General features: G+C 38.5%; 1 protein-coding gene across 6 annotated transcripts in view; it reads left to right on the top strand.

Moving 5' to 3' along the window:
• KIF3A (kinesin family member 3A) overlaps positions 1–21531 on the top strand; it is an 89900-nt gene that overhangs the window by 19190 nt on the left and 49179 nt on the right. For all 6 annotated transcript variants that reach the window (XM_025293078.3, XM_025293083.3, XM_044947879.2 and 3 more), the window contains 2 exons: positions 4404–4548; positions 4684–4768. In XM_025293078.3, coding sequence (XP_025148863.1) covers positions 4404–4548; positions 4684–4768 — 230 coding nt within the window. The remainder of the gene's footprint in view (positions 1–4403; positions 4549–4683; positions 4769–21531) is intronic.

Below are 21531 nucleotides of genomic sequence, written 5' to 3'. Positions count from 1 at the left end.
TTTGTTTGTTGGGAGTTTTAAAATCAGTTTTAATTTTCAGTTCAGTCCCTCAGTCATGTCGACTCTTTGCGACCCATGGACTGCAATATGCCAGGCTTCCCTGTCCATCACCAATGCCTGAAGTTTGCTCAAACTCATGTCCATCGAGTTGGTGATGCCATCCAACCATCTCATCCTCTGTTGTCCCCTTCTCCTCCTGCCTTCAATCTTTCCCAGCATCAGGGTCTTTTCCAGTGAGTTAGTTCTTCCCATCAGGTGGCCAAAGTATTGGAGTTTCAGCTTCAGCATCATTCCTTCCAATGAATATTCATGACTAATTTCCTTTAGGATTGACTGGTTTGATCTCCTTGCAGCCCAAGGAACTCTCAAGAGTCTTCTCCAACACCATAATACAAAGGCATCAATTCTTTGGCACTCAGCTTTCTTTATAGTCCAACTCTCACTGGGAAAACCATAGCTCTGACTAGAAGGACCTTTGTTGGCAAAGCAGTGTCTCTGCTTTTTAATATGCTGTCTAGGTTGGTCATAACATTTCTTCCAAGGAGCAAGCGTCTTTTAATTCCATGGCTGCAGTCACCATCTGCAGTGATTTTGGAGCCCAAGAAAATAAAGTCTGTCACCGTTTCCATTGTCCCCATCTGTTTGCCATGAAGTGATGGGACCAGATGCCATGAGCTTAGTTTTTTGAATGTTGAGTTTTAAGCCAGCTTTTTCACTCTCCTCTTTCACTTTCATCAAGAGGTTCTTTAGTCCCTCTTTACTTTCTGCCGTAAGGATGGTGTCATTTGCGTATCTGAGGTTATTGATATTTCTCCTGGCAATTTTGATTCCAGCTTGTGCTTCTTCCAGCCCAATGTTTCTCATGATATACTCTGCATAGAAGTTAAATAAGCAGGGTGACAATATACAGCCTTGATGTACTCCTTTCCCAATTTGGAACCAGTCCGTTGTTCCATGTCTGGTTCTCACTGTTGCTTCTTGACCTGCATAGAGATTTCTCAGGAAGCAGGTCAGGTGGTCTGGTATTCCCATCTCTTGAAGAATTTTCCAGTTTGTTGTGATCCACACAGTCAGAGGCTTTGGTGTAATCAATAAAGCAGAAGTAGATGTTTTTCGGTAACTCCCTTGCTTTTTCTATGATCCAACAGATGTTGGCAATTTGATCTCTGGTTCCTCTGCCTTTTCTAAATCCAGTTTGAACATCTGGAAGTTCGTGGTTTACGTACTGTTGGAGCCTGGCTTGGAGAATTTTGAGCAGGAGAATTGAGCATTTTAGGAATCAGTGAACATATCAGGAATGTTTTGGGTTTTAGTTCTAGAAGGTCTTGTAGGTGTTCATAGAACCGTTCAACTTCAGCTTGTTTAACATTACTGGAGGCAGTGATCAAGACCATCCCTGTTGTAACTTGTAATTGGTCTGTTTGTATTTTGTATTTCTTCTTGGTTCAGTCTTTGAAGGTTGTATATTTTTAAGAATTTGTCCATTTCTTTTAGGCTGTCCATTTCATTGACATATAGTTGCTTGTAGTAGTCTCTTATGATCCTTTGTATTTCTGCGGTGTCCTTTATAACTTCCTTTTCATTTCTAACTTTATTGATGTGAATCGTCTTTTTTCTTAATGAGTCTGGCTAAAGATTTATCATTTTATCTTTTCAGAGAAGCAACTTTTAGTTTGATTGTTCTTTTCTGTTGTTTTCTTTGTCTCTATTTCATTTATTTCTGCTTCTCCTCTGATTGTTTGATTTCTTTCCTTCTACTAATTTTGGGTTTTGTTTGTTCTTCTGTCTCTAGTTACTTAATATATTTTTAAAATTAGTAATGATCATGTATTTAATACATTCATAGAAATTGCATTCATTTTATTTATGTATTTTTTGGGCTGTGCTAGATCTTCGTTGCTTTGCATAGGCTTTCTCTAATTGTGGCAAGCGGGGGCTACTTTTCGTTGTGGTGCGTGAGCCTCTTATTATTACAGTGACTTCTCTTGTTGCAGAGTACAGGCTTTAGGCACACGGACTTCATTAGTTGTGGCCCAGAGGCTCAGTAGTTGGAGCTTGTGGCCCCTAGTGTGCACAGACTTACATAGTTGTGCCACACAGCCCCAGCAGTTGTGGCTTGCGGGCTCTAGAGTGTTGGCTCAGAGGCACACAGGTGTAGTTGCTCCACAGCATGTGGAATCTTCCCAGACCAGGGATCCAACCTGTGTCCCCTGTGGTGGCAGGCAGATTCCTATCCACTGCACCACTAAGGAAGTTCTGCATTAAGTAGGTATTAATTTTGAGGTAAACATTTTTTTTTGTCATTATATACTGGTAAAAATACATGGGCTGTGCAGCCAACTGGTGTGTGTTCAGATTTTGTGTAAAATGACATAGAGCAAGTAATTCAACCTCTCTAAGCCTTTGTTTCCTCAGCTAAGCTATGGGGATATAAATATTGCCTAGCTCTTAGGATTGGGGTGAAAATTAAATAGGAATGCATATAAAGTATATGACATAGCACAGCAGATGATCAGTAGATGGTAGCTGTTTTGTCTTTTCTAAGATGCAGTATATGAGTTCATGGTATTTTTAGCTCCTTTTAATGTAGTAAATTATATTCTTAATGAAAGAGTTTGAAATATTTAGGGAGTTAGACAAAATTTACTTCTTTATTCCCACATATAGAAATGGTTTTTGTTGTGATTGTTTTCATTAGAAGTTTGACAATGATGACATTTGTATTAACTATTGAGTGGTAGTAGTTAAGGAACCTTTTTCGTTTATGCTGTCACTTCCTAGGCTATCTACTGTAGTCTCTCCTGAGGAAATCTCACCCAGTGCCGTAGCTTCAGTTGGCATATGAGTCTCACCCATCCGCCTGCTTGCTTGGCACATCCATTTGAGTGTATTGTAGACTTAAAGCTCAGTACCTCCAAGCTCAGGCCATGATCTTCCCGTTCAAACTGTTATCTCTTCCAGTGGTGTTCACCATCTCAGAACATAGCTTAGCGTTATATTCCCTTGGTCAGGCCAGAAATTTGAAAGTCACCCTCAGTTCTTCCTTTTCCCTCGTCCCCTTTTGACTAGTTCTTTCCCAGGCATCTTGATTCTAACTGCTAAATACCTGTGAAACACTTTCCATCTTTCTCAGCCCCTGCTGTTGTCAGCACCATCTCTTACCTGGGTAACCGTGTCAGCCCTCTAGCTGTTTCTTCACTTCTCCCATGCTCGTTTCCAGTTCTTTGTATACAGTATAGCCAGTGATGGTGACACTCTTCTGACTGAAAAATCGGGTCTTCACTTTGTTTTTAAGATAAGCTCTAGAACCTTAACATGTTCTTCATCACCCTGTGTAATTAATCCCTTCAGTTTTTTGAGCTCTAACCGCATCCACTGTCCTTTTCCATCTCTTTTTCTTCCATTCTGGTTTCCTTGCATTTTTGCAAAATCACCATTCTCTTTTTTGCCTTTTGCTGCCCATCTGTTTCTAACTCATGCTCATATATTAGATGGACTCTTCTGGAAAGCCTTCTTTGACCTCTTCCCCTTTCCTTCTTCCTTAGTTTTCTTGCCTTGATTATGTCCCTGACTCTCATGTAGAACTCTGTGTTTCTCATTCCCAACACTCATCTTGGTTATAATTATTTGGCTAATATGTCCTGCCCAAGATGACACACAGCATGAGATTAAAGATTGTGTTTGTCTTTGTCATTGTGTCCCTGAATCATAGCACCATGCCAGACTCAGGTGTGTAGTATTTGTTAAATTTGGATATTTAGAAAATTTAAGTTGTATCTGTAATTACTTTTAATATATTGTCACTTCTTTTTGTTAATTCCCCCTATTCCTTACAGCTGTTACTTAAAACTTTTATTTTGAAATAACATACTTATTTTAGGATTAAGCTATTTGCTAGGTGTCATGTTGGTTGCTTGAAGTAAATTGTTTCATGTGATTCTTGTTTCATGTGATCAATGCAGAATAGTTATTCTTATCCTCATTTTACTATTGAGATAATCTTTGGGTAGATAGTTTTTAAGGTCATATGTCGAAAAGTGGCAAATGTGTGGATTCACGTTGAGGTCTTTCTACTCTGGGACCTTTGTTCTTTTGCTGTAACTATACTACCTTCTCCAATTTATGTCCGCATTAAGTAATTAAAATAAATATAAATTTTTTAGGATTAGCTAAAATGTTCGATTTTACATTTATCTCATTGGCTCTAGAACTTCAACAGTACTGTGCTTGTGTGCTACACAGTTCATGCTGTAATTGCTGATAATAAAGGAGAAATTTATATTAGAATAAACTTTAAATCCAGGCTAGAAATTGCATCACAGTGTCAAAAGAATTAATTTTAAGAGCTATTGTTCTGTAGCATCAGACTCTACAAAGTGATTGATCTTCTTCATTGTTTTCAGGGACTATTTTTGCATATGGACAAACTGGAACTGGGAAAACGTTTACCATGGAAGGTGTTCGAGCTGTTCCTGAACTTAGAGGAATCATTCCAAATTCCTTTGCTCACATATTTGGTCATATTGCAAAAGCAGAGGGTGATACGAGGTAAAATAATTACTTTCTAATATCGAGAAGTACAAACATAAGATGTACAACCTTTATAAACACGTTTTTAAAACTGTTCTAAAAAATATTTCACTACTTTTTTTTTTGTATTTAAGAATGATGTTTTCTTTACAGATTTTTGGTTCGAGTGTCTTATTTGGAAATATATAATGAAGAAGTTCGTGACCTTTTGGGCAAGGATCAGACACAGAGGTTAGAGGTAAGGATAATTGAAATTGGAGTACTTTCCAGAGCAAGAGAATGTGTGCTGAATTAAGTTCTGTTTTGAACAAAAGGTACTCTTAATATTTTATTTTTGACCAGGAAACTTGGTAACATGCTTCAAAAATACAACTATTTTAAACACTTATGCATTGAAAAGTGTTGGTTCCTACCCTATTTCTCCCTACCCTAAGATAACCACTTTCGGTATCCTTTCAGTGTTCTTTATGTAAATATAAATATAATTTTAGTTTTACTTTAAATGTAGCACCCTATATACATTGATCTGCACCTTTTTTTAAACTAAACTTTTTATTGAGATAAATTCACATGCAGTTGTAAGAAATAATACAGAGGATTACCCTTTACACAGTTTTCCCCAGAGATAACATTTTACAAAGCTATAATGCAATATCATAATCGTGATATGGATCTTGATATAATCCACAGATATAATGTGTTTGAATCCATTGTTCAAATGCCCCAGTTTCTCTTGTAGTCGTTTGTATTGTATACTGTTTTATCACATGTGTAGATTATTATATCCACTACTGCAACAAGGTACTAAATTGTTCCATATCAAAGGTGCCCTTTTATAACCATATCCACCTCTCTGGTGACTACTCCCTTCTGTCCCCATCCCTAACCCCGACAACCCTAATCTGTTTTCCAGTTCTATGGTTTTGTCATTTCAAAAGTGTTATGTTGTAACTTTTTGGAATTGGCTTTTGTGACTTTGTATAACTCCCTAGAGATTCATCCAACTTGTTGCATGTATCAGTTACTCATTCCTTTTTATGTCTGAGTAATATTGCCTGGTGTGTTTAACCATTCACCTGCTACGTACAGTTTGGGGCTGTTATGAGTAAAGCTGCTATGAACATCCACGCGTAGATTTTTATGCAAACGTAAGTTTTCATTCTCTGGTATGAATGCCCAAGAGTACTCCAGAATTTAAAGTCAGAAGTTGTGGGCTTTTTTTTTTTAATTTAATGAATGAATTAATTTTTGGCTGCGCTAGGTCTTCGTTGCTGTGCATGGACTTTCTCTAACTGTGGCAGGTGGGAGCTACTTTCTGTTGCTGTGTGTGGGGCTCTCACTGTGGTGGCTTCTCTTGTTGCAGAGGACGGGTTCTGGGGTGCCTGGGCTCAGTAGCTGCAGCTCAGGGGCTTGGTGGTTGCAGCTTGTGGGCTGTAGTGCCTGGGCTCCGTAGTTGCGGCACATGGGCTTAGTTACTCTGTGGCATGTGGAATCTGCCTGGACCAGGGATCAAACCCACGTCCCTTGCATTGGCACGTGGACTCTTTACTAAGTTTTTACAGTGTCAGAAATGTAGGTATTAATACTAATTATGAATGTTGTCACAAATATTTGTGCTTTTAATCTTTCTTTTACCTGAAGGAAAAACCAGACTTTCTGATTGAGAAACTCTGGTTTGTATACTTTTGGGTAATATATTGGCACTACTTTAATCCTACATCTTAGAAAAAGGAATGTGAGATTATATGCATAACTATCAGATAATCACAAAAATTGTGGATTGGTTCATTATAGCTGATTCACATTCAGTATTTTTTCTTTTTTTCCCTCAAACTTTAAACTTTTATTTTGTGTTGGGGTATAGCCAATTAACAATGTTGTGGTAGCTTCAGGTGAACAGCGAAGGGACTCAGACTCCATTCTTCCTCAAATCATTATTTTTTTAATTGAGATGTAATTTACATCTGTAATATTCATCCTTTTAAAGTGTACAATTTAGTGACTCTTTGTATATTCAGAAAGTTATGCAAGCATCACTACTATCTAATTCTAGGACATTTTCATTATTCCTGAAGGAAACTCCATGCCCATTAGGTGTCACTCTGCATTCCCCTTCTCCCTCCTGGTAACCAGTAACTTACTTTCTGTCTCTATGAATTTGCCTATTCTGGACATTTCATTTAAATGAAGTCATACAATTGTGGTCTTTTGTGTCTGGCTTCTTTCACTTTTTATGATGTTTTCAAGATCCATTCATGTTGTAGCATGAATCAGTATTTCATTTTTCCTTTTAACGTCTTGTAAAAGTTTTTGTGTGAATACAAGCGTACCTCACGTTATAGTGCTTCACTTTATTATATTTGTTGATACTGTTTTTTTTTTTTTTTTTAAACAAATGAAGGTTTGTGGCAACCCTGCATGGAACAAGTCTGTGCAGCTCAGTATTTCCAACAGTATTTGCTTAATTAATTCATGTGTCTGTGTCACATTTTGGTAATTCTTGCAGTATTTTAAACTTTCCACCAGCAAAAAGATTATGGCTGACTGAAGGCTCAGATGATGGTTAACATTTCTTTTAGCAATAAAATATTTTTAAATTAAGGTACAAACATGTTTTAAACATAATGCTATTGTACATTTATAATCTATGGATGGTATAACGTAAATATAACTTTTATATCCACTGAGGAAACGAAAATTCATGGTACTCTTTATTGTGGTAGTCTGGAACTGAACCTGCAGTATCTTTGAACTGTATATTTTTAAAGTTCTCTTGGTTATATATCAATGAATGCAGTCATTAGATAATGTGGTAATTCTACTTTTAGGCACTGCCAGACTGTTTCCCACAGTGGCTGTACCATTTTACGTTCCTATGAGTAATGTATGAGGAGTCCAGTTTTTCCATATCCTTATTGACACTTGTTATTGTCATTTATTACAGCCATTTTAGTGGGTATAAAGTGTTATCTCATTTGTGGAGTCCAGTTTTTCCATATCCTCATCAACACTTGTTATTGTCATTTTTTTATAGCGATTTTAGTATAAAGTGGTATCTCATTTGTGGGCTTGATTTCCATTTCCCTGATGGCTAATGACATTGAACATCTTTTTATACCATCTGTGTGTCTTCTTTGGAGAAATTTCAGTTCAGATCCATTGTTCATTTTTAATTGGCTCTTTATTTTTTATTAAATATTAATAATTTTTTATATGGAGCTTCCCTGATGACTCAGTGACAAAGAATCCACCTGCCAATGCAGGAGGTGTGGGTTCGATTCTTGGGTCAGGAAGATCCCTTGGAGCAGGAAATGGCAGCCCACCCCAGTATTGTTGCTTGGGAATTCCCATGGATAGAGGAGCCTGGAGGGCGATGGTTTGTGTGGGTCGCAAAAGAGTTGGACACGACTTCATGACTAAACAACAATTCTTTATATATTCTAAATTCAGCTTGTTAACAGATAATAGGAATTTACAAAAATATTCTCTTATGGATTGTCTTTTTACGTTTTAGATGGTGTCCTTTTGGAGCATAAAAGTTTAAAATTTTGATCATATTTGCTTTATCTATGTTTAGTTTTGTTTCTTGTGTTTTTTGGTGTTGTATCTAAGAAATCATTGCTTCATCCAAGGTCACAAAGATTTATGCCTTTGTTATCTTCCTAAGAGTTTTATAGTTTTAGCTTTTATATTTAGGTCTTTGGTTTGTTTTGAGTTAATTTTTTATATGCCTTGTGAGTTAGAGGCATTCACTCTTGCATACAGATATCCAGTTGTCTTAGCACCATTTTAATTTTTTTTGTAACTGCGCGATGTGTGGGGTCTTAGCTCCCCAACCGGGGATCCAACCCACGCCCCCTGAGGTGGAAGTGCAGAATCTTAACCACCAGATGGCCAGGGAAGTCCTTCAGCACCATTTATTGAAAAGACTTTTCCCCTCTCATTGTACTTTGCCTTTTTTTTTTTTTCTCCCCCAAACTGAGCAATGGATTGTGACAGTCTTTCCATATAAGTAAAGAGAAATGCTTCTTCATTCTTTAGTCTTTTTTTTCCCTTTCTGCCTCATAGTATCCTTAGTATGGACATAACTTTTAGTTTGCTTAGCCACCTCGCTATTGATAAACAGTTGGGTTGTTTAAAATCTTTTGCTCTTACAAACAGTTCTGTGCTAAATAACCTTGTAATTATACCATTTCATATATGTGCAGGCTTGTCTGAGGATAGATTCCTGAAACAGGATTGCTGAATCGAGTGGTAGATAACTAGTAATTATTGCCAAATATATTAAAATTTTGGTGTATAAGACAAAAGGTTAGCCTTTAAAATATTAATATTGGAATTTTGATTGGAATTGTATTGTCAATAATTAGAGAATAATGTGTTTAGAATAACAATAGAATAGAATACAGAATCGTGGCAGCCTCCATTGTAGAACAGTGTGGAGTATACTGAGAATAACAGTAGAATAATAGAATAACTATTATTAAGAAGCTCTTATAATGCAGCAATAGGCATTTAGTGTAGTAAATGATGGTAGCAGTACATATTTTATTTCATTTAACCTTTCAGCAGTTCAATTTTGTTAATGTAAAAAAATGAAACCTAGAGGAATTTCCTGACTTGCTTGGGTAAGGTAAATGGATTGAGGATTAAAGGGTGATTTCTGAGGTTTTAACACCTTAGCTTGAATATTGGCTCTGATCTCTTAAGCAGGTTACTTACCTTCTATGAGCCTTAGGTTTGCCACATGAACATGGAAATAATAATAGTATCTACTTTATAGGATTATTGCCAAAGATAACAAATTAATACAAAATTTTAAGATTATTGCTTGACACATAATAAAGTAATAAATTTTAGCTTTTTAAAAAAAAATTTAGTATATGAACTGAGCTTTTGCAACAATATGTTACAGGCTTAGGTGTTAATATTATTTGAATTTGTTGGACCTTACTGAAGACTTAATCCATAATGATGTATAGACAACAAATATACAGATAAGTTTCTTTTTTCTGGTCATCTTTGGTTTTGATGGATCCCTTAATTCTATGCTTTTTATCTTTTAAATGTTTGTTATTTGTACAGATTATTAGAATAAAAACCATTTGGAAAGAACATTTCCATTTTTATAATAGTAATTATAGATCACATTTATTTTCAGAAACAGTCTTGTCAGTGGTTCTCAAGTACAGTAGAACCAGTGTTCCTTTTTTTATAACATATATTTTGTAATGCCCCTTTGATTATTCTGAAATAAAATTCATAGATGATAAAATCTATCTATACATATAATTTTAAAGATATCAATGTACTGTCCAATTATAATATTACTTTTAAAAAGTACTGGTATTTCAATATATAATATAAATGCTTACATGTGATCATACTCAATGACATATATAAATAGAGGCATATTTAAATCATTATGACTGCAATACCCACAAATGCAAACTGTTACAAGTATGTTGAATTGGTAATCTAAACACCTTGTTTGGTGTTACTCAATGACATTGTCCTTTACAGTAGTATCTAGCTCTTGGTAGAGTTCTGAGGAAAATAAAGTAGTTCTTTCCTCAGTTTTCCTGCATTCCTATATTATTATTACCATGGGAAAGCACTTTGTCTTTATATGTAGAGTTAGGATCTAAATTTAGATAATTAAATTAATAAGTTGTTTTTTTCACCCATGTGACTATCTGGTAGGACATTCAAAGTTGCATGGGACCATTCATGATTGTGACCATCCCACCTACTTCAGGGTGTTCAATATCCCAGTCTCCTTAACTGAACCAGAAACTCCCCCTCAAGTTTCTAAAACAGTCTGGTCAGGGGAGTAGCTGCCTTCATTGAGATCTATTGTTTTGGTATCACAAGCTATTTGTTATAGAAATTAAATTTCTTTGTTTTTATGATAAAAATTATTTGCTAGGATTACCATCCAATTTTTAAGAGCTTTCATAAACAAATAGTAGTCATAGACAGTAATATAGAACACTCACATTCACATGCCTCACTTTTAGATGAACTTGCCAGCTCTGACTCAGCCTCATGACTGAATTTAAACTGTTAGTTTCTATGAGTGTCTAGAGCACATTTAAGTTACCAGGACTCTAACAAAGGTAAAGACCAGGGTCCTCTAATGAGGATCAGTGTCAGGGGTGTCTCTGAGAATCATTAATCCTTTCATTTCCTTTCTCTCCTTATGGTGGGGTCTCCTCCCAAATCAGGTCCAGGATCCCCTAATGAGGGTGGAAACCAGAGAGGAAACAGAATTCACACTCATGTACTGAGACTCCCAAGATAAAAGTCAGGTTCATTTTGATGCAATGCCATAAAAACCTTTACATAAGGAATTTTATCCCATTTTCTTTCCCTTTTAAAAAACAGTTCTAGTTGAATGTAGGTGTTATAGTCTAAAGACAATTGAGGGGTCATTGTTCATCAGAGCCTAAAGAATATTGGGGCCATGTGGTGTTACAGTTAAATATCATTGTCTTTCTTTTCACGGGAGTACAACTTAAGATCTTCCAGGTTTGCAAAATACACCTTAGGGAACTACAAGATGGAACATAGCTTTCATTACCCATTGTTCTTTCACATGACTGATGTTACCAGAAACAGACTAGCAGATCCATGTCTAGAGTCTTCTCAGGGTCACAGTTACCTGGCATGAGAATGGGGGTGCAGATGAGCCTTGCTCTAATAGGGAGTTTCTCGATCACTGCTCAGGCAGTGCTGGACAACAAAGGGACTCTTTGATCTGGAAAGGAAAGTCCAATTAAAGTGGTAGTGTGCTCAAAACCAGATGACAGAGTCCTACACCTCCCCCCCTTCCCAAAGTAAAATTCCAGTCAGGGCAGCCCAATGGGGAAGAATGCCCTGGACATGAGTGGTTGCACCACTAACTAGAGATCTCTTACAGACGAGGACCAGAACCTTGTTTCCTTTACCAGGGCATTGAAAACACTGCGGGCCAGTGATGCCATTAGTGGTAAGCACTTGGGTTGTCCCTGAGACAGACGTGCTCAGGCACCTGGTGGACAAGATCTGAGTGCCACTGTCAGTCGGGGGCTGATGTACAGTGGATGAGATGCCTCTCAAGATGGCTGTGCCTTCATGGTCACCAAAATTGTTACTGAATCAAACTTAGGTCTGCTTGCCTGTGACACAGCAAGGCCAATCTATTGCAGGGGTTTGTGTTGAGGGAAAGTACAGTGTTTTATTGCATGGTGCCAAGCAAGGAGAACAAGCAGCTCATGCTCGAAAGGCACAAACTCCCTAATGACTGTTTTTCGGGGAAGGTTTTTTTAATTTGGCCGCCTCCATTCCTAGTTGTGGCATGTGGGATCTTCTTTGCAGCGCATGGACTCTCTGGTTGCTGAGCTTGGGCTTAGCTGCCCCGTGGCATGTGGGATCTTGCAGGGCGTATTCATAACCACTGGACCACTAGGGAAGTCCTTCAGGAAAGGGTTTTTAAAGGCAACATTTGTGTTGAGGGTTGCAGGGTGCTTCACTTTCTTCTGATTGGTTGGTGGTAAGTCAACAGGGTGATGTTTTAGGAATCTTAATCATTAATCCTAGTTTAGTCTAGTCTAGGGTCTAGTGCTTGTGGTCAGCATGTAGTTGTCATGCTCAAGCTGGATAGGGGTCTTAGTTTCTGCAGAACAGTTGTAAGATATGCATGAGATTGTTGAATATATTCCTCGAGGAGGAACTAGGACTCTGATTATAGATGAACTATTGTTTCAACTACAAAGAGCAATTTCTTGGCTTTTTCTTTGATTTTATATTCCTTCCCTTCCTTAATTAGTGACTGCTTGACTCTGCTCTTTGGATTTCAGAAAAGGCCAGCAGACTACATCCTTTCTGTACAAACAAGAAACAGGGAACACGCAGTGGCTTTTGTACATGGGAGGGTCCCGCAGGGTCTGTCTTTTTTTAGCTTTTTTCTTTTCTATTGGAGTGTGGTTGGTTTACAGTATTGTGTTAGTTCCAGGTGTAGTAGTGTAGTAGTAGTGAAGTCGCCCAGTCGTGTCCGACTCTTTGCGACCCTGTGGACTGTAGCCTCCCAGGCTTCTCTGTCCATGGGATTCTCCAGGCAAGAATGCTAGAATGGGTTGCCATTTCCTTCTCCAAACAGCAAAGTAATTAGTTGTACATGTATCTATTCTTTTTCAAGTTATCTTTCCATTTAGCTTATTACAGAATGTTGAGTAGAGCTCCCTGGGTCCTTGTTGGTAATCTGTTTTAAATATAGTAGTGGGTATGTGTCAGTCTGAAACATTTATCCTTTCCACCCCGCCCCCCAACTTTTCCATTTTGGTAACCATAAGTTTGTTTTTGAAGTCTGAGAGTCTCTTTCTGTTTTGTAAATACATTCATCTGTACCTTTTTTTTCTTTCTTTTTTTAATATTCTGCATGTAAGCAAATGTATTTGTCTTTCTCTGACTTACTCAACTTAGTGTGATAATCTCTGGTTTCATCCATGTTGCTGCAAATGGCATTTCATTTTTTTTAACGGCTGAATAATTTTCCATTGTACAAGTGTACCACATCTTTTTTAATCCATTCCTCTGTCGATGGCCATTCAGGTTGCTTCCATGTCTTGGCTGTTGTAAAAGTGCTGCAGTGAACAATGGAGTGCATATATCTTCTCAAGTGCCCAGGAGTGGGACTGCTGGAGCATATGGTAGTTTTTTTTCTTTTTCCGTTTACTTATTTGGCTGTGCTGGGTCTTTATTGCTGTGTGCGGGCTTTCTCTAGTTGCAGTGAGCAGGAGTTACTCTGTAGTTGCAGCGGGCAGGCTTCTCATTGCAATGCTCTCTCTTGTTGTGGAGTATGGGCTGTAGGGTACATGGACTTCATCAGTTGTGGCGCTCAGGCCTAGTTGCCCTACAGCATATGGATTCTTCCCAGACCAGGGATCAAACCTGTGTCCCCTCTGGGACGTGGATTCTCAACCACTGGACCACCAAGAAGTCCCATATGGTAGTTCTGTATTAGTTCTTTAACGAATCTCCATACTGTTCTCCATAGTGGCTGTACCAATTTACTTCTCCGCTAACAGTGTAGAAGGGGGTTGCCTTTTCTCCATGTCCTCACCAGCATTTGTTATTTGTAGACTTTTTGATGATGGCCATTCTGAGGATGTGAGGTGATATTTCATTGTAGTTTTGATTTGCATTTCTTTAATGTTGGGTATCTTTTCATGTACCTCTTGGCCATCTGTGAGTCTTCTTTGGAAAAATATCTATTTAGGCCTTTGCCCATTTTTTTTATTGGATTGTTAATTTTTTTGTTATTGAGCTGCATGAGCTGTTTGTATATTTTGGAGGTTAATGCCTTGTTGGTGGCATACTTTGTAAATATCTTCTCCCTTTCTGTGGATAGTCTATTTGTTTCGTTTATGGTTTCCTTTGCTATGCAAAAGCTTTTACATTTAATTAGGTTCCATTTGTTTGTTTTTGTTTTCATTTTCATTACTCTGGGAGGTGGATTGAAAAAGATCTCTCTGTGATTTTTGTCAGAGTGTTCTGCCTATGTTTTCCTCGAAGAGTTTTAAAATATTTAGCCTTAACGTTTAGGTCTTTAATCCATTTGGAGTTTATATTTTTGTGTATAGTGATAGGGAGTGTTCTAGTTTCATTTATTTAATGTAGTTGTCCAGTTTTCCCAGCATCACTTACTGAAGAGACAGCCTTTTCCCCGTTGTATATTTCTGCCTCTTTTGTCGTAAATTGCGTGACCATAGGTACGTGGGTTTGGTCTGTTCCTGTTTTCTCATTCTTCCTGGTTCAGTCTTGGAAGGTTGTGCCTATCTAAGAATTTGTCCACTTCTTCCAGGTTGTCCCATTTTATTGGCATATGGTTGCTTATAGTAGTCTCTTATGATTCTTTGTATTTCTGTGGTGTCCATTGTAATTAATCCTTTCACTTCTAATTTTACTGATTTGAGTTCTCTTTTTCTTGCTGAGTCCAGGTAAAGGTTTATTAATTTTGTTTACCTTCTCAAAGAACCAGCTTTTAGTTTTATTGATCTGTTGTTATCCTTGTCTCCATTTCATTTACTTCTGCTCTGATCTTTATGATTTCTTTCCTTCTACTGACTTGGGGTTTTGTTTTTTCTTCTTTCTCTAATTGCTTTAGGTACAAGGTTAAGTTGTTTATTTGAGATTTTTCTTGTTTCCTGAGGTAAGATTGTATTGCTGTAAATTTCCCTATTAGAGCTGCTTTCACTTCATGCCATAGCTTTTGGATATTCTTGCTTTCATGTTCATTTGTCTCAAGGTATTTTTTGATTTCCTGTTTGGTTTCTTCAGTGATCCATTGGTTGTTTAGTAGCATATTGTTTAGCCTCCAACTATTTGTGTTTTTTACAGGTTTTTTTTTTTTTCTTGTATTGATTTCTAATCTCATAGCATTGTGGTCAGAAAAATGCTTAATATGATTTCAATTTTGTTAAATTTACCGAGGCTTGCTTGGTGACCCAGTATGTATGTGATAGAGTTTTGCCAAGAAAATGCACTGGTCATAACAAACACCCTCTTCCAACAACACAAGAGAAGACTCTACACATGGACATCACCCGATGGTCAACACCGAAATCAGATTGATTATATTCTTTGCAGCCAAAGATGGAGAAGCTTTATACAGTCAACAAAAACAAGACTGGGAGCAGACTGTGGCTCAGATCATGAACTCCTTATTGGCAAATTCAGACTTAAATTGAAGAAAGTAGGGAAAACCACTAGACCATTCAGGTATGACCTAAATCAAATCCCTTATGATTATACAGTGGAAGTGAGAAATAGATTTAAGGGACTAGCTCTGATAGATAGAGTGCCTGATGAACTATGGACTGAGGTTCGTGACATTGTACAGGAGACAGGGATCAAGACCATCCCCATGGAAAAGAAATGCAAAAAAGCAAAATGGCTGTCTGGGGAGGCCTTACAAATAGCTGTGAAAAGAAGAGAAGCGAAAAGCAAAGGAGAAAAGGAAAGACATAAGCATCTGAATGCAGAGTTCCAAAGAATAGCAAGAAGAGATAAGAAAGCCTTCCTCAGCAATCAGTGCAAAGAAATAGAGGAAAACAACAGAATGGGAAAGACTAGAGATCTCGTCAAGAAAATTAGAGATACCAAGGGAACATTTCATGCAAAGATGGGCTCAATAAAGGACAGAAATGGTATGGACGTAACAAAAGCGGAAGATAATAAGAAGAGGTGGCAAGAATACACAGAAGAACTGTACGAAAAAGACCTTCATGACCCAGATAGTCACGATGGTGTGATCGCTGACCTAGAGCCAGACATCCTGGAATGTGAAGTCAAGTGGGCCTTAGAAAGCATCACTACAAACAAAGCTAGTGGAGGTGATGGAATTCCAGTTGAGCTATTCCAAATCCTGAAAGATGATGCTGTCAAAGTGCTGTTCTCAATATGCCAGCAAATTTGGAAAACTCAGCAGCGGCCACAGGACTGGAAAAGTTCAGTTTTCATTCCAACCCCAAAGAAAGGCAATGTCAAAGAATGCTCAAACTACTGCACAATTGCACCTATCTCACACGCTAGTAAAGTAATGCTCAAAATTCTCCAAGCCAGGCTTCAGCAATATGTGAACCGTGAACTTCCAGATGTTCAAGCTGGTTTTAGAAAAGGCAGAGGAACCAGAGATCAAATTGCCAACATCTGCTGGATCATGGGAAAAGCAAGCGAGTTCCAGAAAAACATCTATTTCTGCTTTATTGACTATGCCAAAGCCTTTGACTGTGTGGATCACAATAAACTGTGGAAAATTCTGAAAGAGACGGTAATACCAGACCACCTGACCTGCCTCTTAAGAAACCTGTATGCAGGTCAGGAAGCAACAGTTAGAACTGGACATGGAACAACAGACTGGTTCCAAATAGGAAAAGGAGTTCGTCAAGGCTGTATATTGTCACCCTGCTTATTTAACTTCTATGCAGAGTGCATCATGAGAAACGCTGGACTGGAAGAAACACAAGCTGGAATCAAGATTGCCAGGAGAAATATCAATAACCTCAGATATGCAGATGACACCACCCTTATGGCAGAAAGTGAAGAGGAACTCAAAAGCCTCTTGATGAAAGTGAAAGTGGAGAGTGAAAAAGTTGGCTTAAAGCTCAACATTCAGAAAACGAAGATCATGGCATCCGGTCCCATCACTTCATGGGAAATAGATGGGGAAACAGTGGAAACAGTGTCAGACTTTATTTTTCTGGGCTCCAAAATCACTGCAGATGGTGACTGCAGCCATGAAATTAAAAGACACTTCCTCCTTGGAAGGAAAGTTATGACCAACCTAGATAGCATATTCAAAAGCAGAGACATTACTTTGCCAACAAAGGTCCGTCTAGTCAAGGCTATGGTTTTTCCTGTGGTCATGTATGGATGTGAGAGTTGGGCTGTGAAGAAGGCTGAGCACCGAAGAATTGATACTTTTGAAGTGTGGTGTTGGAGAAGACTCTTGCGAGTCCCTTGGACTGCAAGGAGATCCAACCAGTCCATTCTGAAGGAGATCAGCCCTGGGATTTCTTTGGAAGGAATGATGCTAAAGCTGAAACTCCAGTACTTTGGCCACCTCATGCAAAGAGTTGACTCATTGGAAAAGATTCTGATGCTGGGGGGGATTGGGGGCAGGAGGAGAAGGGGACGACAGAGGATGAGATGGCTGGATGGCATCACTGACTCGATGTACATGAGTCTGAGTGAACTCCGGGAGTTGGTGATGGACAGGGAGGCCTGGCGTGCTACAGTTCATGGGGTCGCAAAGAGTTGGACATGACTGAGTGACTGAACTGAACTGATGCATGTGATCAATCTAGAAAATGTTGCATGTACACTTGAGAAGAATGTATATTCTGCTGCTTTTGGATGAAATACTCTATAAAAATCAGTTGTCTATCTGTTCCAGTGTCTTTTAAGGCCTCGTTTTCCTTATTGATTTTCTGTCTGGATGATCTGTCCATTGTTGAAAGTGGGGTGTTTAAGTCTTCTACAATTACTGTGTTACTGTTAGTGTCTCCTGGTCTTAGCATCTGCCTTATATATTGAGGTACTTCTGTGTTGGGTGCATATATATTTACAATTATTATATATTCTTCTTGGATTGATCCCTTAATCATTATGTTAGTGTCCTTTGTTTCTTGTAACAGTCTTTAATTCTGTTTTGTCTGATATGAGTATTGCTACTCCAGCTTTCTTTTGATTTCCATTTCCATGGAATACCTTTTTCCACCTCATCACTTTTAGTCTGTATGTGTCTCTAGATCTCAAATGGATCTGTTGTAGACAGCATATATATAGGTCTTGTTTTTGTATACATTCAGCCAGTCTGTGTGTTTTGGTTGGAGCATTTAATCCATTTACATTTAAGGTAATTATTGGTATGTATGTTCACTGTGTTGGATTTTTTTTTTTTTAGGTCTTTTTGCTCTCCTTCTTTTATTCTCTTTTTTTGTGATTTGATGGTTAAGTTTAGTGTTCTGTTTGGAATCCTTTTTCATTTTTGTGTGTGTATCTATTGTAGATTTTTGATTTGCTGTTACCGTGAGGTTTTGATATAGTAGTTTGTATGTAAAGAAGATTGATTTAAGTTGCTGGTCCTTTCCAGTACCCTGCTTTTGTGCTGTCCTCTTCTTAGGATTATGATATCATATTTATGTGTGGGTATTTCCTACCTTTACTGTGTGTTTGCCTTTACTGGTGAGTGCTTCCATTTGTAATTTTATTTTTTCTATTTGTGTCCTTTTCCACCTGGGGATTTTCCTTCAGCCTTTGCTGCACAGCTAGTCTCCCAGTGCTGAATTCTCTTAGGTTTTGCTTGTCTAGTAAGCTTTTGATTTCTCCATCAAATCTGAATGAGTCTTGCTGGGTAGAGTATTCTTGGTTGTAGGTTCTTCCCTTTCATCTCTTTAAATATGTTTTGCCACTCCCTTCTGGCCTGCAGAGTCTCTGATGAAAAATCAGCTGATAATCTTACAGAGAGTCCCTTGTATGTTAATTGTTGCTTGTTTCTTGTTGCTTTTAATATTTTCTCTTTGTCTTCCTTATTTGTCAGTTTGATTACTATTTTGTTTTGGCATGTTCCTTCTTCAGCTTACCCTGCATGGGGCTTTCTGTACTTCTTGGACTTGGGTGACTGTTTCCTTTCTCCTGTTAGGGGAATTTTCAGCTGTTATCTCTTCAAATATTTTTTCAGGTCCTTCTAGGACCCCTGATGCAAATGGCAGTGTGTTTAATGTTGTCCCAGAGGTGTCTGATACTGTTATCATTTCTTTTTTTTCTGTTTTCTGTTCCACGGCAGTGATTTCCAGTATTCTGTTTTCCAGCTTACTTACCTGTTTTTCTGCCTCATTTACTCTGCTACTGATTCCTTCTCTTGTGTTTTTTATTTCAGGTGTTGTGTTGTTCATCTCTGTTTTTTAGATCTTCTAGCTTTTTTAAACATTTCCTGTATCTTTTTGGTCTGTGCCTCTATTATTTTTTGAGATGTTGGATCGTCTTTACTCTCATTACTCTGAATTCTTTTTCCGTTAGAGTGCCTATCTCCATTTCACTTCGTTGTTTTTCTCTAGTTTTATCTTGTTCCTTTGTCTGGGACATACTCTCCTGCCATCTCATTTTGTCTGCCTTTATGTCATTGCTGTTTCCATTCCACCAGCTGCAGGGTTATAGTTATTATTGCTTCTGCTGTCTGCCCACTGGTGGGGGAGGCTGATCTAAGAGGCTTGTGCACACTTCTTGGTGGGAGGGACTGTTTCTTGCCCACTGGAAGGTAGAGCTGGACCATATACCTCTGGTGGACAGTGCTGTGTCAAAGGGTGTGTTTAACATGCAGCTGTAGGCTTGGTAAGATTTTATGCAGCCTGTCTGCTGATGGGTGAGGCTGTGTTACTGCTCTGTTGGTCATTTGGCCTAAGGTGTTCCAGTACAGGAACCTACTGTCTGTTGGGTGGGGTGGGGGGTCTTGTGAGAAAATGATGGCCTCCACTCCAGGAGGGCTCACATCAATGAGTACTTCCCAGAACTATTGCTGATAGTGTCTTTTCCACACAGTAATCCATAGCTGCCCCTGACTCCCTAGGAGGCTCTCCAAGACCAGCAGGTAGGTCTGGCCTAGGCTTCTATAAGGTCACTGCTTTTCCCCCTGGATACTGTTCTGCATGAGACCTTGTGTGTGCCCTCCAAGAGTAGAGTTTGTTTCCCTTAGTCCTGTGCTCTGTGGGCTTCTCCTCCCAATGCCAGACCCCCAGGATGGGATGGGAAGCCTGATATGGGGCTCAAAACTTTCACTCTTGTGGGAGGACCTCTATGATGTAATTATTTCCCAGTTTGTGTGTTGCCCACCTGGTGCATATGGGATTTGATTTTATTGTGATTGCACCCCTTCTGTGTCTTGTGGCTTCTCCTTTGTCTTTGAATACAGGATATCTGTTTTGGTAAGTTTCAATGTTTTTTTTTTGGTGGTGGTGGTAATTCACCAGTTAATTGTGACTTTGGTGTTTTCTTGATATGGTGTGAGCTCACATCCTTCTGCTCCACCATCTCGTCTCAGGGTCCTGCTTTATTTCAGAATCATACTCAGTTTTTTCATTTTTCATATATAATTTGTCTATGCTTAATAATTGTATATAGAATTAATAACTTGTTATTGGAAATGACCTTAGACTTTGCAGACTGATGCCAGTTTGAAGAATGTTTCCCGTCTGCAGTAACATAAGCATAGAAAGTGAAAGTACATGATTAAAAACTTTCACTGCAATTAGACATTTTCATGACATCCAAGGGCATGATTTTTTTTCCAGAGATACCACTTTTCCACATTAGACATATACACATTATTTTTTAACATAGATTTTCTAAGCATTGATATAGACCAATAATGTTCAAACGAAGGTTTAAAGCATTTTAACACTTAAATCAAACCAGACCTTATGTGGAAGCCCAGTCTATAAAATACATGAAAGTAAAGTTCTCTTTAGAATTTGTCTGGATCTGAAAAACCCCACACTCACACTGTGGCTCCTCATTGCCAGCACTAGGCCATATAGTGCTTGTCAGAGCACAGTCTGAAACCCACTGCTTTATGGAGACCAACACATTTACTGCAACAAAAATTAGGAATAACATATATCCCATGACAGAGAAAAGGCAGTTTTTGTAATGTATAAATATATCTTATAATACAGCCCCCAAACTCTAATTAGATTTAAAATCAACACCCAGAATTCAGAGTATTTGCTTTTGTGACTTTGTCTCTGATATTGTTTTTTAAACTTTTGTCGTTTTTGTCTGTGAGGTCTTACTACCCGTGGAAATGGCTTGCCCCACTGGCAGCCCCTCTACCTCAGTTTCACTTTATTCTTTTGATTTTTGGAGGTGACTTCTAGTCCATGCAAAATGAGTTTTATATTTCTATGTATATTTTACAGGTAGTATTAAAATACTATCTGTATTTTAGATACACATATCCTAAATACAGCCTTCAAGTTGGGTCAAAGTTCTCATAAAGTTACTCACAGAAAGATAATATTTTTACATAGATACCATCAGATCAGATCAGATCAGTCGCTCAGTCGTGTCCGACTCTTTGCGACTCATGAATCGCAGCACGCCAGGCCTCCCTGTCTATCACCAACTCCCGAAGTTCACTGAGACTCACGTCCATCGAGTCAGTGATGCCATCCAGCCATCTCATCCTCTGTCGTCCCCTTCTCCTCCTGCCCCCAATCCCCCCCAGCATCAGAGTCCTTTCCAGTGGGTCAACTCTTCGCATGAGGTGGCCAAAGTACTGGAGTTTCAGCTTTAGCATCATTCCTTCCAAAGAAATCCCAGGGCTGATCTCCTTCAGAATGGACTGGTTGGATCTCCTTGCAGTCCAAGGGACTCTCAACAGTCTTCTCCAATGCCACAGTTCAAAAGTATCAATTCTTCGGTGCTCAGCCTTCTTCACAGCCCAACTCTCACATCCATACA

The sequence above is a fragment of the Bubalus bubalis genome, chromosome 9 (genome assembly GCF_019923935.1).
Source record: "Bubalus bubalis isolate 160015118507 breed Murrah chromosome 9, NDDB_SH_1, whole genome shotgun sequence".
NCBI lineage: Eukaryota > Metazoa > Chordata > Mammalia > Artiodactyla > Bovidae > Bubalus > Bubalus bubalis.
The sequence above is the reverse complement of the archived record's forward strand: the minus strand, read 5'-3'. Positions and strand labels throughout refer to the sequence as shown.